This window comes from Oncorhynchus masou, chromosome 32, assembly GCF_036934945.1.
Source record: "Oncorhynchus masou masou isolate Uvic2021 chromosome 32, UVic_Omas_1.1, whole genome shotgun sequence".
Lineage (NCBI taxonomy): Eukaryota > Metazoa > Chordata > Actinopteri > Salmoniformes > Salmonidae > Oncorhynchus > Oncorhynchus masou.
The window spans coordinates 26,314,886-26,330,185 of record NC_088243.1 but is presented as its reverse complement, the minus strand read 5'-3'; the positions used below and the strand labels follow the sequence as shown (position 1 = coordinate 26,330,185).

The 15,300-nt window shown below is 42.4% G+C and overlaps 1 protein-coding gene across 4 annotated transcripts in view; it reads left to right on the top strand.

Moving 5' to 3' along the window:
* The window catches only part of LOC135525794 (serine/threonine-protein phosphatase 2A 56 kDa regulatory subunit epsilon isoform), a 74,945-nt gene that overhangs the window by 51,323 nt on the left and 8,322 nt on the right, over positions 1-15,300 (top strand). For all 4 annotated transcript variants that reach the window (XM_064953663.1, XM_064953661.1, XM_064953659.1 and 1 more), the window contains 5 exons: positions 275-471; positions 6,257-6,358; positions 7,936-8,028; positions 8,159-8,289; positions 8,386-8,445. In XM_064953663.1, the coding sequence (XP_064809735.1) occupies positions 346-471; positions 6,257-6,358; positions 7,936-8,028; positions 8,159-8,289; positions 8,386-8,445 (512 nt within the window). In that variant the 5' untranslated portion in view covers positions 275-345. The remainder of the gene's footprint in view (positions 1-274; positions 472-6,256; positions 6,359-7,935; positions 8,029-8,158; positions 8,290-8,385; positions 8,446-15,300) is intronic.

Below are 15,300 nucleotides of genomic sequence, written 5' to 3'. Positions count from 1 at the left end.
ATGCTGCAGTAATGAGGGACCTGTAGGTTCGTGTGGCCCGTTGCCTCTATAGCAGCTCATCTCTTACTTAATCATGGAAGACTGAGTTACTTGGATTGGTTCATCAGCGTGAATATATAAAAAATTAACAAGTGAAGGTCCTTAAATTCACATTTTCCTTTCCTCATTCACTCTCCATCTCTACTCCAATGTTGTCCTCCCCCTCTCCACTAGAAGTCTCCCTATACTAGTAGGCCTCTACTGACCGTTTCTCGTTCTCTCCCTATGTGTGTAGACGTGCCAGCGCCGGAGCAGCCGGAGCTGTTCCTGAAGAAGCTGCAACAGTGCTGTACTGTTTTTGACTTCATGGACACGCTGTCTGACCTAAAGATGAAAGAGTACAAGCGCTCCACGCTCAACGAACTGGTGGACTATGTCACCGTCAGCAGGGGCTACCTGACAGAACAGGCCTACCCGGAGGTTGTCAAAATGGTGAGGCCACAACACATTGTGCCTTAAAGTAAACTAACTCCTAGCCACGCTACAATCTTAGTTTGTAAAATACTGGAGGGTTTCTGGTTCTTACAGACTACTCAGCTTCAGAGTAGTCTGTAAGAACACTAGGACCCATCTCCTAGTTTACCATTTATTTAGAAAAGGGATGTAATCGGATATGATGGTTGCTAGCCTAGGATTCTGGGAGTAAATAATACGGAATAGATGTCAGTTCGACATCAAATATATTCAAAGGATAACTACACTGAAGAAAAATAAACGCAACATGCAACAATTTCAAAGATTTTACTGAGTTACAGTTCATAAGGAAATCAGTCAGTTGACTCTTATAAGGGAAGATGGCGCCGACAGAGAGGGTCACCTCGCTTCTAGTCCTTCGTAAACTATGCAGTATTTAGTTTATGTATTTCTTAAATTGTTAGCCCAGATAATCTTAAGTGTTATTACATACAGCCGGGAAGAACTATTGGATATCAGAGCGACGTCAATTTACCAGGAATACAACTTTCCCAAAACGTATCCTTTGTTCAAACCACCCAAGGCATTCTAACTTATTCCAGAGGCTGACCCAAAACAACGTCGCCGCAGAAGAGGTAGACAGAGCGTCCTTCTGGTCAGACTTCGGGGGCGCGCGCACCGCCCACCGCTTCCGAGTATATTACTCGCTAATGTCCAGTCTCTAGATTACAAGGTAGATGAAATTAGGGCCAAGGTTGCTTTCCAGAAAGACATCCGGGATTGTAACATACTTTCTGGGGACATGCTGTCGGGAGTCTGTACAGCCACCGGGATGATTAACGACTCATGGTGTAATTGTAACATACAGGAACTCAAGTCCTTTTGTTCACCTGACCAATAATTCCTTAAGCTCGAATGCCGACCGCGTTATCTCCCAAGACAATTCTCGTCGGTTATTGTCACAGACGTGTATATCCCCCTCAAGCCGATACCACGACGGCCCTCAAGGAACTCCCACGCAAACTGGAAACCATGTAACCTGAGGTTTAATTTATTGTAGTTGGGGATTTTAACATAGAATTTAGGTAGCCTTGATCTCAAATTTTCTATCAGCATATTGATTGTAGTACCCAGGCTGGCAAAACACGATCAATGCTACTCTAACTTCTGCGTACATACAAGGCCCTGCCCCCGCCCTCCGTTCAGCAAATCTGACCACAACTCCATTTTGCTTCTCCCCCTATAGGCAGAAACTCAAACAGGATGCACACCTGTGACCAGGACCATTCAACGCTAGTCTGACCAATCAGAATCCACGCTTCAAGAATGTTTTGATCACGTGGACTGGGATATGTTCCCGGGTAGCCTCAGAGAATAATAGATTTATACACTGATTCTGTGAGTGAGTTTAAGGAAGTGCATCAGATGTTGTACCCACTGTGACTATTAAAATCTACCCTAACCAGAAACCGTGGACAGATGGTGGCATTGGCAAACCACCGCATTTAACCATGGAAAGATGACCAGGGCCTCCCAGGTGGCGCAGTGGTTAAGGGCGCTGTAATGCAGCGCCGGCTGTGCCATCAGAGACTCTGGGTTAGGGAGGGCTTGGCTGGTAGGGCTGTCTCATTGCGCACCAGCGACTCCTGTAGCGGGCCGGGCGCAGTGCGCGCTAACCAAGGTTGCCAGGTGCACGGTGTTTCCTCCGACACATGGTGCGGCTTGCTTCCGGGTTGGATTCGCGCTGTGTTAAGAAGCAGTGCGGCTTGGTTGGGTTGTGTATTGGAGGACACATGGCTTTCCGTACGGGAGTTGTAGCGATGAGACAATATAGTAGCTACTAAAAACAATTGGATACCACGAAGTTGGGGAGAAAAAGGGGTAAAAATTAAAATAGATTTTTTTTTTAAAAAGACGACCAGGAATATGGCCGAATACAAACAATGTGGTTATTCATTCCGCAAGTCAATCAAACAAGTGAAATGTCAGTATAGGGACAAAGTGGAGTCGCTATTCAATGGCTCAGACACGTATACGGCAGGGTCTACAGACAATCACGGACTACAAAAAGAAAATCAGTCACATCACGGACACCGCCATGCTTCCAGACAAACTAAACAACTTTGCCCGCTTTGAGGATAACACCGTGCCACCGAAGTGGTCCGCTACCAAGGACTGTGGGCTCTCCTCCTTCGTGGCGGACGTGAATAAGACATTTAAACATGTTAACTCTCGCAAGGCTGCCTGCCCAGACGGCATCCCTAGCTGCATCCTCAGAGCATGCGCTGACCAGCTGGCTGGTGTGTTTATAGACATTCAATCTCTCCCTATCCCAGTCTGCTGTCCCCACATGCTTCAAGATGGCCCCCATTGTTCATGTACCCAAGAAGGCAAAGGTAACTGAACTGAATGACTATTGTCCCGTAGCACTAACTTCTGTTATCACAAATTGCTTTGAGAGACTAGTCAAGGATCATTTCAACTCCACCTTACCTGCCACCCTAGACCCACGAACCCAATAGGTCCACAGACGATGCAATCGCCATCACACTGCACGCCGTCCTATCCCATCTGGACAAGAGCAATACCTATGTAAGAATGCTGTTGTAGGAATACTGTTCATTGACGACAGCTCACACCTTACCTGCCATCCTAGACCCACTGCAATTTGCATACCGCCCCAATAGGTCCACAGACGATGCAATCGCCATCACCCTGCACACTGCCCTATCCCATCTGGACAAGAGGAATACCTATGTAAGAATGCTGTTCATTGAGTACAGCTCAGCATTCAACACCATAGTACCCTCCAAGCTCATTAAGGTGGAGGCCCTGGGTCTCAACCCCGCCCTGTGCGATTCGGTCCTGGACTTCATGACGGGCCGCCCCCAGGTGGTGAAGGTAGGAAACAACATCTCCACTTCGCTGACCCTCAACACTGAGGCCCCACAACGGTGTGTGCTAAGCCCTTTCCTGTACTCCCTGTTCACCCATGACTGCGTGGCCATGCACGCCTCCAATTCAATTATCAAGTTTGCAGACACAGTAGTAGGCTTGATAATAGAATTTATGTTTAAATTAATGATTAGAATATTCCACCCTGAAACCATATAATTGTACGAAATTGATTATAGTCAGTAAAATTGTAATTAATGATGTGTGTAGTTTTAGTCAGAATTAGGGTAAAACAATACAATATTACAATATGTACAATATATTGTTTATAGTATCTTAAACAGACTGTCTGAGCAAAATTCGGTGCCGACCTTGGCTAGGGGCCACAGATTTGGGAGAGGGCAGGGAGTACTTCTCACGGCCTCCCTAATCTTGGGGGATGACAGGGAGTGCTTCTCACGGTCTCCATAATCTTTGTCGGCTGGGTAGTGATACAGTATGTGTGTAGGATGTGTATGTGTGTATGATTTCTACTGTTTGTGGAAGTATGTGCGCCGCTATAAAATGGATGTCTTTGTATTGTGGACTTCAGAACGTTCTTGTCAATAAATTGTACTGACCTTTTGCATAAGCTGAGTCTTTGACTAATTATTATTAAACCCATGGTTTTACAGACCTCGGGGATTGGTCAAAGCTATTGATTGATTGTTCAATCCCAATGATAATAACATTCTTGTGACAAGGCTTCATCACCAACAACGACGAGACAGGCTGTAGGTCGGAGGTGAGGTCACTCGGAGTGTGGTGTAAGGAAAACAACCTCACTCAACGTCAACACAACAAAGGTTGTGGACTTCAGGAAACAGCAGAGGGAGCACCCCCCCCTCCCCCCGCCCTCCCTATCCACATCGAAGGGACACCAGTGGAAAGTTAAGTTCCTCAGCGTACACATCACGGACAAACTGAAATAGTCCACCCACACATACAGTGTGGTGAAGGCGCAACAGCGCCTCTTCAACTTCAGGAGGCTGAAATGTGTCTTGACACCCAAAAACCCTCACTAACTTTTACAGATGCACAATTGAGAGCTTCCTGTATGGCAACTGCACCGCCCACTATCGTATTTCTCTCCAGAGGGTGATGCGGTCTGCACAAGGCATCACCGGGGGCAAACTACCTGCCCTCCAGGACACCTATAGCATCTGATGTCAGATGAAGGGCATAAAGATCATCAAGGACAACAACCACCTGAGCCACTGCCTGTTCACCCCGCTATCATCCAGAAGGCGAGGTCAGTACAGGTGCATCAAAGAGACTGAGAAACAGCTTCTATCTGAAGGCCATAAGACTGTTAAACAGCCATCACTAACACAGATAGGCTGCTTCCTACATAGACTTGAAATGATTAGCCACTCTAACAAATGGATCACTAGTCACTTCATTAATGCCACTTTAATTATGTTTATGTATCTTGCATTACTTATCCCATATTTATATACTGTATTTTATACCATCTATTGCGTGTTGCCTATGCTGCTCGGTCATTGCTCATCCATATTTTTATATGTACATATTCTTATTCCACCCTTTTACTTAGATGTGTGTGTATTAGGTAGTTGTGGAATTGTTAGATTACTTGTTGATATTGCTGCACTGTCGGAACTAGAAGTACAAGCATTTCGCTACACTCAAATAACATCTGCTAACTATGTATGTGACCAATAAAAATGTATTTGGATTTGATTTTTCATTATGCTCTAATCTATGGATTTCACATCACTGGGAATACAGATATGTTTGTTGGTCACGGATACCTTAAAAAAAAGGCAGAGGGGTGGAGCAGAACTTGTCCGTATCTGGTGTGACGAGCATTTGCCTCGTTCAGTGCGACATCTCCTTCGCATAGTTGATCAGGCTGTTGATTGTGGCCTGTGGAATATTGTACCACTCCTCAATGGGTAGCATGTCTGGTGAGTATGCAAGGCTCTAAAACAATTTGAGGCGGCTTATGTAGAGAATTTAACATTCCATTCTCTGGCAACAGTTCTGGTGGACATTCCTGCAGTCAGCATGCCAATTGGAGCCTTTAACTTGACACATCTGTGACATTGTATTTTGTGACAAAACTGCACATTTTAGTGACCTATTATTGTTCCCAGCATGAGGTGCACCTGTGTAATGATCATGCTGTTTAATCGGATGGAATATCTTGGCAAAGGAGAAATGCTCACTAACAGGGATATAAACAAATTTGTGCACAAGATTTTTGAGAAATAAGTTGTGCATATGGAACATTTCCGGGATATTTTATTTGAGCTCAAGAAACTTGGGACCAACACTTTGCACGTTGCGTTCATATTTTTGATCAGTATAGTCTCAAGAACCAAGGACTACAAAAAAAGGTAAGACTCGGCTAGTGGCTAAAACAAGTCAAACCATGTAAAACTATAGAAAGTCGACACCAAATGCGTAGGTATAAAGGAGAGAGGATAAACTTAGTCAATAACACATCCATTTGAAGGGAGATGTACTTCAAAGGAGAGGATTATAAACTTAATTTAAAAAAACTTCTCAAAACAATTCAATCAGGTAACCACCTTGATTGAAATCAGGTGAGCCTACTTAAGGTGTGGGGGAAGGAAGTCCCGATCTTCAGGAAGTGGGAGTGACGGATGGTAGGTGGAGAGGAAGAGGGTGGGGAATTTTCTGCTGTTTGTATTTAATTTCATTTAGCTAGTTGACAAGAACAATGCTCATTAGTCAACATTTTGGTTTCACATCAGTATTGAAGTGCCGGAGTTGGCTATAAAACTGATTGTTATATTACTCTGTGTCAATTGCCTTACTTTCCAGTGAAATCAGTTGATTTTGAAATCTGTTGATTTACCCCTTTACCCTTTTCTTCCAGGTGTCTTACAACATATTCCGGACCCTTCCGCCCACGGACAGTAATGAGTTTGACCCAGAGGAGGATGAACCCACACTCGAGGCCTCATGGCCGCACTTACAGGTAACAGCATAGGATAGAATTGATGTATAAGTGTCTGTAAGTATTCGTTCTGTCTTCAATTGGAGACTGAATTTCGTCTCCCCCCCATGAGAACCTTCCTGGTGTCATAGCTATTTTTGATATGTTCTTTTGTATGTGGACATTTGAGCTGGTGTTACGCGTGTTCTGTTTCTCGGTCCCTGATTTAGTAAGATTTTATTACGGGTCTATTGTCAGGTGCTCATTCTCTCACCACCGTTTCTTTGGAACTGCGGCTCTGCCTCCTTAACCCCTCTGGCGCAGACGTGCCGCTAGCCACCCACCTCGACAACATCCGGTGAAATTGCAGGGCACCAAATTCAAAATACAGAAATAGTCATAATAAACATTCATAAAAATACAAGTGTTATACAACAGCTTAAAGATGAACTTCTTGTTAATTCAGCCGCTTTGTCGGATTTCAAAAAGGCTTTACGGCAAAAGCATACCATGCGATTATCTGAGGACAGCACCCTGCTTACAAAAGCATATAAACATTTTCCAACCAAGTAAAGGAGTCAGAAATGTCGATAAAATGAATCACTTACCTTTTGAAGAGCTTAATCTTGTTGCAGTCACGAGTCCCAGCTACACATTAATTGTTTGTTTTTGTTCGATAAAGTCCCTCTATATCCCAAAAACTCAGTTTTGTTGGCGCGTTTTGTTCAGTAATCCACTGGCTCAAAGGCTGTCAAAGGATGCAGACGAATACATCCTAATAGTACTGGTAAAGTTTGTCGAAACATGTCAAACGATGTTGATAATTAATTGTTGTCAATTGTCTAAATAATCAATAATATTTAACCGGACAATAGCGTATTCAATAGAAAGGAAAAAGGGTGCGCACATGGTCATGCGCGCAAACCAGTACTGCATGCTTCCTCAGTCCACTGACAGAAAGGTCTCATTCTTCTTAATTTTTCAGAAAACAAGCCTGAAACAATGTCTAAAGACTTGACATCTAGTGGAAGCCATAGGAACTGCAATCTTGGTCCTAACTCATTAGATACTCAATAGGCATTCAATTGAAAACCACCCACATAAAAAAAAATCCACTTCCTGGATGGATTTTCCTCAGGTTTTCGCCTACCATATCAGTTCTGTTATACTCACAAACATTATTTGAACAGTTTTGGAAACTTTAGTGTTTTCTATCCAAATCTACCAATTATATGCATATCCTAGCTTCTGGGCCTGAGTAACAGGCACAGTTTACTTTGTGCACGCTTGTCATCCAGACGCTTGTCATCAAAATACTGCCCCCAAGCCGTAAGAAATTAAGAAATACGATGCCCATCTCAAGGAAATTCTTCCTGGTAAAAGTTTTATTTTCTTTATTACATTTCCAAAGCAACAGCCAAGTTCATTTGACCACATATTGAGATTAACCTGCCTAGTCATAAGCCCCTCCCCATGGCCTTCTTGTAACCATGGTTACCACTTAAGGTACTAGTGACCCTACCCATGTTTTGCCTCTGTGACCTTTGACCTCCTCTGCTCCATAGCCTTACCTTTGTTTTATGAATCTCCATCTCGCTCTTTCTTTCACTGTATCATAGCTGGTGTATGAGTTCTTCATACGATTCTTGGAGAGTCAAGAATTCCAGCCCAGCATTGCCAAAAAGTACATAGACCAGAAATTTGTTCTACAGGTGAGTGAGACTGTTACATTGAGGCTGCACTTTAAAAAATGTAGACTAGTGTTGTACAAGTTTGAGGAGTTTGTAGTTGTTTCATATTTTTTTCTTTCCCTTTTTGTTCTTTCTCCCTGGCTCTCTGTAGCTCTTGGAGCTATTTGACAGTGAGGATCCTCGGGAGAGAGACTACCTGAAAACAGTCTTACACAGAATCTATGGGAAGTTCCTGGGGCTGAGGGCTTTTATACGAAAACAGATCAATAATATTTTTCTACGGTAAGACGGCGCTCCTCATTCTCCTCTACTTAGACCGTTGTGGCACTTTCACTGATGTTTCACTAACGTTTATCCACTCTCTCCTCTCTCGTAAAGTTTTGTTTATGAGACTGAGCACTTTAACGGGGTTGCTGAGTTACTGGAGATCTTGGGAAGGTATGTGACCCTGGATTAATTTATGGTTAGTTCTGATGCCTTTGTTCTCAGGCGCTGTCTTAACCCTTTACACTTGTGGGAATTGGACTATATGTATAGGGATAAATTGAAGTGTTTCTTACAAAATAAATGTGAAAGGAAAATTCCTAAGCATGGTAGCAATTGAAAAGGAACAGTTTGGAGATTATGTGAAACGTATTAGACCAAAGTTGAGGACGTAACAGATTACCTGACACAAGACTGAATCCAAACATTACTCAGTGTATTTTACATTTACTTTACTTTTTGTTGCATTTGTCAATAACGAAATCTAGAAATACTCTGGATACATTCACTAACATTATAAGAATATTATTGTGTGTTAGGTGCAACACAAGACAAATAAATGACAAGGGTTTGAGTGAGAGGACTAACTGGTGTCTCAGTGGTCACACAACTCTCAAATGTGCACAGTTCCTAAGTAATTTCAATGCACTTTTATGACTCAGTATTCAATTAAGGTGATTTTTATTTTTTATTTTGCTCTCCTATAGTGGTTCTTCCTTTAATACGAGTTTAGGCCGTTTGTGGTAGACGGTGGCATTCTGTCATTGCACCACACTATCACAAGGGGGAGTTAAAACTCTGCTCTATCGGAAGTCTAAACTGTGGCAATTAATGGAGGCGGTTTTCCATCTGAGAGTCTCTCCTCTGGCACTAGAGTCCTGCATCAGTTTTTGTTATTGTTGCCCATCTGTGCTCCTGGAGCTAAGAGAGAACTTGGGTAAATAACATGGGGGTATTTCACTTTACATTTGGACTAACGATTTTCCGAAAAATAGGCGCAGTGAGCTTTTGGTTTCTCTCCCGCTAAAAACAGAAATCATTCTAAGTAATAAACTGGCTTTATTTACAAATTATTAAAAATGTCTCACCCCATGTTCAAGAATGGCCTTTTACCCTTTAAGTGTTCACTTTTGGTTATTTGAAACAATCATCCCCAAAATATTTATTTTTTTAAACAAACCGATTATTATTAACCCTGCATTATAATTATATAAAAGCCCCTTAGATATTCTCACAGATTCGATTTTTATGTAGACTCCTCCAATCCTCCAAATGTTGTTATTGGCGGAGAGTCACGTCGTCGGCGGAGAGTCAGGCAGCATTGGCGGAGTTGGAGAGGGCGAAGAACAAGATGGAGTCACAATCCATGCCAGGCAAACATGCAGATTATTTCTACTACATTTTAGTTGCAACAAGTTTGATCGGGTTTAAATCAGGAGACCTACATGTAGAGATGAAAAAAAATATTTGTAGATATACTGTAGGCCTACCGTAGGCAACATGAGCCTCACTAGTGTTGAGTAATGTGCTGTTAAGTGTTGTAGGTCTTATTTTTAATTAACCTTTATTTTACTACTTAACGGTCTACTTACTCTGCTGGTGTCTTGACCCAGTTTATGCCTTCATTTGCAATGCAAACCATATTGAACTACTTTGGGAATAAATGGAAGGGAGAAAAAGTGGAGAACTTCTCTGTCGGCCCTGAAGGCCTTTTGAAAACAATTAATGAACATGCACCTGTGGAACGGTTGTTAAGACACTAACAGCTTACAGACGGTAGGCAATTAAGGTCACAGTTATGAGAACTTTGGACACTAAAGAGGCCTTTCTACTGACTTTGAAATACACCGGGAGAAAGATGCCCAGTGTCCCTGCTCATCTGCAAGGAGGCATGAGGGCTGCAGATGTGGCCAGGGCAATAAATTGCAATGTCCGTACTGTGAGACGCCTAAGACAGCGCTACAGGGAGACAGGACGGACGGCTGATCGTCCTCGCAGTGGCAGACCACGTGTAACAACACCTGTACAGGATCGGTACATCTCACCTGCGGGACAGGTACAGGATGGCAACAACTGCCCGAGTTCCACCAGGAACACACAATCCCTCCATCAGTGCTCAGACTGACCGCAATAGGCTGAGAGAGGCTGGACTGAGGGCTTGTAGGCCTGTTGTAAGGCAGGTCCTCACCAGACATCACCGACAACAACGTTACCTATGGGCACATACACTAATACATATTTTTTTTATATATAAAAAATGCACTTTTCCCACGTTGAATAGTGGTCGCTGTCCATGGTTCTGAAACATCAGTGCGCTGTTGAATTAGTGCCTTTTCCTAGACTATATTGCTATGTGCACAATAGCAAAGTTAACCAGCTTATTGGTGTAGTGGAGCCCTTGCCTTATTGTCTATAAAAAGTGAGGAGGAAGGAAACCCCAACTTAATTAGGTCTATAATCAATAGACTAACTGTTAAATGTTGCTGGCTTTATAAATAATATGCAGTGCCTTTGGAAACTATTTAGACCCCTCCACATTTTGTTACTTTACAGCCTTATTCTAAAATGGATTAAATACATTTCCCCCTCAGCAATCTACACACAATACCCTATAATGACAAAGTGAAAACAGGATTTTCGAAATGGTTACAATTGTGTTAAAAATATTTACATAATTATTCAGACCATTATTCAGACCCTTTGCTGTGAGACTCAATTGAGCTCAGGTGGATCCTGTTTCCATTGATCATCCTTGAGATGTTTCTACAACTTGAGGGGAGTCCACCTGTGGTAAATTCAATTGTTTGGACATGATTTGGAAAGGCACACACCTGTCTATATAAGGTCCCACAGTTGACTGCATGTCAGAGTAAAGACCAAGCCATGAGGTCGAAGGAATTGTCCATAGAGCCCCTGGACAGAATGGGGAAGGGTACCAAAAATGTCTGCATCATTGAAGTCCCCCAAGAACACAGTGGCCTCCGTCGTTTTTAAATTGAAGTTTGGAACCACCAAGACTCTTCCTAGAGCTGGCCGCTTCGCCGAACTGAGCAATCGTGGGAGAAGGGCCTTGGTCCGGGAGGTGACCAAGAACCCGATGTTCACTCTGACAGAGCTCTAGATTTCCTCTGTGGAGATAGTTGTCTTTTTGGAAGGTTCTCCCATCTTTTCAGCACTCCAGCAATCAGGCCTTTATGGTAGTGGCCAGATGGAAGCCACTCCTCAGTAAGAAAAAACATGGTGTTTTTTGTAATTTGCCAAAAGGCACCCAAAGACTCAGACCATGAGAAACAAGATTCTCCGGTCTGATGAAACCAAGATTGAACTATCTGGTCTGAATGCCAAACGTCACGTATGGAGGAAACCTGGCACCATCCCTATGGTGAAACATGACGGTGGCAGCACCATGCTGTAAGATTTGTTATTTTTTTTCACCTGTATTTAACCAGGTAGGCAAGTTAAGAACAAGTTCTCATTTACTATTGTGACCAGGACAAGATAAAGCAAAGCAGTTCGACATATAACAACACAGTTACACATGGAGTAAAACAAACACACAGTCAATAATACAGTAGAAATATAAGTCTATATACAATGTGTGCAAATGAGGTAAGGGAGGTAAAGGCAAAAAAAAGACCATGGTGGCGAAGTAAATACAATATAGCAAGTAAAACACTTGAATGGTATATTTGCAATGGAAGAATGTACAAAGTTGAAATAAAAATAATGGGGTGCAAAGGAGCTAAATAAATACAGTATGGGAAGACGTAGTTTGGGCTAAATTATAGATGGGCTATGTACAGGTGCAGTAATCTGTGAGCTGCTCTGACAGCTGCTTCTTAAAGCTAGTGAGGGAGATAAGTATTTCCAGTTTCAGAGATTTTTGTAGTATGTTCCAGTCATTGGCAGCAGAGAACTGGAAGGAGAGGGTCCAAAGGAAGAATTGGTTTTGGGGGTGAACACACTGAACAGAGAAGTACTTGGTGAACCAGGCGAGGCAATCATTTGAGAAACCAAGGCTATCGAGTCTGCCGATGAGGATGTGGTGATTGACAGAGTCGAAAGCTTTGACCAGGTCAATGAGTACGGCTGCACAGTATTGTCTCTTTATCGATGGCGGTTAAGATATTGTGGGATGTCCACAGCTGCTTTCCAATCTGTGGGAATCTCAGACGACACGAGAGGTTGAACAGGCTAGTAATAGGGGTTGCAACTATTTCGGTAGATCATTTTAGAGAGAAAGGGTCCAGATTGTCTAGCCTGGCTGATTTGTAGGGGACCAGATTTTGCAGCTCTTTCAGAACATCAGCTGACTGGATTTGGGAGGAGGAGAAATGGGGAAGGCTTTGGCGAGTTGGTGTGGGGGGTGTACAGTGCAGTTGACCGGGGTAGGGGTAGCCAGGTAAAGCATGGCCTGCCGTAGAAAAATGCTTATTGAAATTCTCAATTGTAGGGGATTTATCGGTGGCGACAGAGTTTCCTATGCTCAGTGCAGTGGGCAGCTGGGAGGAGGTGTTCTTATTCTCCATGGACTTTACATTGTCCCAGAACTTTTTTGAGTTTGTGTTGCAGGAAGCAAATTTCTGCTTGAGAACGCTAGCCTTGGCTTTTCTAACTGCCTGTGTATATTGGTTTCTAACTTTCCTGAAAAGTTGCATATCACGGGGGCTGTTCGATGCTAATGCAGAATGCCAAAGGATGTTTTTGTGTTGGTTACGGGCAGTCAGGTCTGGAGAGAACCAATGGCTATATGTGTTCCTGGTTCTAAATTTCTTGAATGGTGCATGCTTATTTAAGATGGTGAGGAAGGCATTTAAAAAAAAAAACAGGCATCCTCTACTGACGGGATGAGGTAAATATCCTTCCAGGATACCCGGGCCAGGTCGATTAGAAAGGCCTGCTCGCTGAAGTGTTTCAGGGACTTTTTTTTTTCAACAGCAGGGACTGAGAGACTAGTCAGGATTGAGGCAAAGATGAACGGAGTAAAGTTCAGCAAGAGCCTTGATGAAAACATGCTCCAGAGCGCTCAGGACCTCAGACTGGGGTGAAGGTTCACCTTACAACAGGACAACGACCCTAAGCATACAACCAAGGCAACACAGGAGTGGCTTCGGGACAAGTCTCTAAATGTCCTTGAGTGGACCAGCCGAACTTGAACCTGATTTAAACATGTCTGGAGAGACCTGAAAATAGCTTTTCTGCAGCGCTCCTCATCCAACATGGTACAGCTTGAGGATCTGCAGAGAAGAATGGGAGAAACTACCCAAATACAGGTGTGTCGAGCTTGTAGCGTCATACCCAAGGAGACTGGCTGTAAGCGCTGTCAAACGTGTTTTAACAAAGTACTGAGTAAAGGGTCTGAATACTTATGTAAATATGATATTTCCGTTTAACATTTTTGATAAATTCGCAAACATTTCTAAAAACCTGTTTTTGCTTTGTCATTATGGGTTGTTGTGTGTAAACTGGGCAAAGGGCAAAAACATTTTAATTTTGTCACGTGCCGAATACAACAGGTGAAATACTTACAAGCCCTTAACCAACAATGCAGTTTTAAGAAAAATAATAAAGTCTAAAATAATTAAAGAGCAGCAGTAAATAACAATCGCAAGGATATATAAAGGGGGTACCGGTACAGAGTCAATGTGCGGGGGCACCGGTTAGTCGAGGTAATATGGGAGCACCGGTTAGTTGAGGTAATATGTACATGTAGGTAGAGCTATTAAAGTGACTATGCATAGATAATAAGAGAGTAGTAGCAGCAACGTTGAAGAGGGGGGGCAATGCAAATATTCTGGGTATCTATTTGATTAGATGGCTTATGGCTTGGGGGTGGAAGCTGTTTAGAAGCCTCTTGGACCTAGACTTGGTGCTCCGGTACCGCTTGCCGTGCGGTATGTGAGAGAACAGTCTATGACTAGGGTGGCTGGAGTCTTTGACAATTTTTAGGGCCTTCCTCTGACACCGCCAATTTAATCAATTTCAGAATATGGCTGTAACTTGACAAATGTGGAAAAAGTCAAGGGGTCTGAATACTTTACGGATGCACTGTATATCTACATAAATAAGACAGATCCTGCTTCTGTTGCTGGTTTGAGTGTTTAATAGCCTACTGATTCTGTGAGCATCAAGCCTCGCAACATGTTAAGTAAAACATTTGACAAATTCTGCTGTTTTTATCTTTGCTTTGCTGTAATAAAGGTGTTGTACTTTATTTCATTAGAACAGCCTCTGGTATTATACAATGTATTTAGTGTTGACTTTGTTCCATATTGTCCAAAAAATTATATTCATAATAATGCTCTTTTTTTCTTGATCTACTTATTGTTATGATCATTATCGTAATAAGTAATGTCATCATTAGTAGGCTTAGTATAGCAGCCTTGTACAACCACCATTGAGCTGTAGGACTAAGAGCGCATCCTGTTTTGTCTCTATACTGTAACTTACTTAGGCCTGCCTATATTTCAATATTTGTATAGGCTACTGTATCAATCAGTCATTAATTTGTTCATGTCATCACATTGTATACGAGTCATTCAAGAGTTGAAATGCAATCAAGCATTTTAGTTTAAAATAAAGCTAGCCTTGAATAATTAGCTTAAATAATAAATAAACCATTCTATTACGGAAATTGCATTCACAATGCAGCTGTTTTTAGTCTTTGCTGTAATAAAGGCTTAGCAAAAGAAGTTAGACTCTGGTACGCTTAGAATTTATTTAGTGTTTACATTGTTCCCAAAGGTCAGAAAAATTATATTGTAATTTAACTGCACCTGTTTGGCACACATAATATGCACGCAGTGCTTGCTCCTTACCTTATTTTTCTTAAGTTCCAGTCTTTTCCACAATTAATCAAATTTCACGCATCTGACTTCCCCTTTACCTCATGAGCAACCAGTAAACATTCCCCCATTTTAAGTTTTTGTCATGTCCTCTGCATCCATTTTGCTGCATCAATTTTTCTAAACAAATAAGGGCTTTCGTTAACACAACTTTTCTGTCAGAATTCTGTAATTATATTGCAGT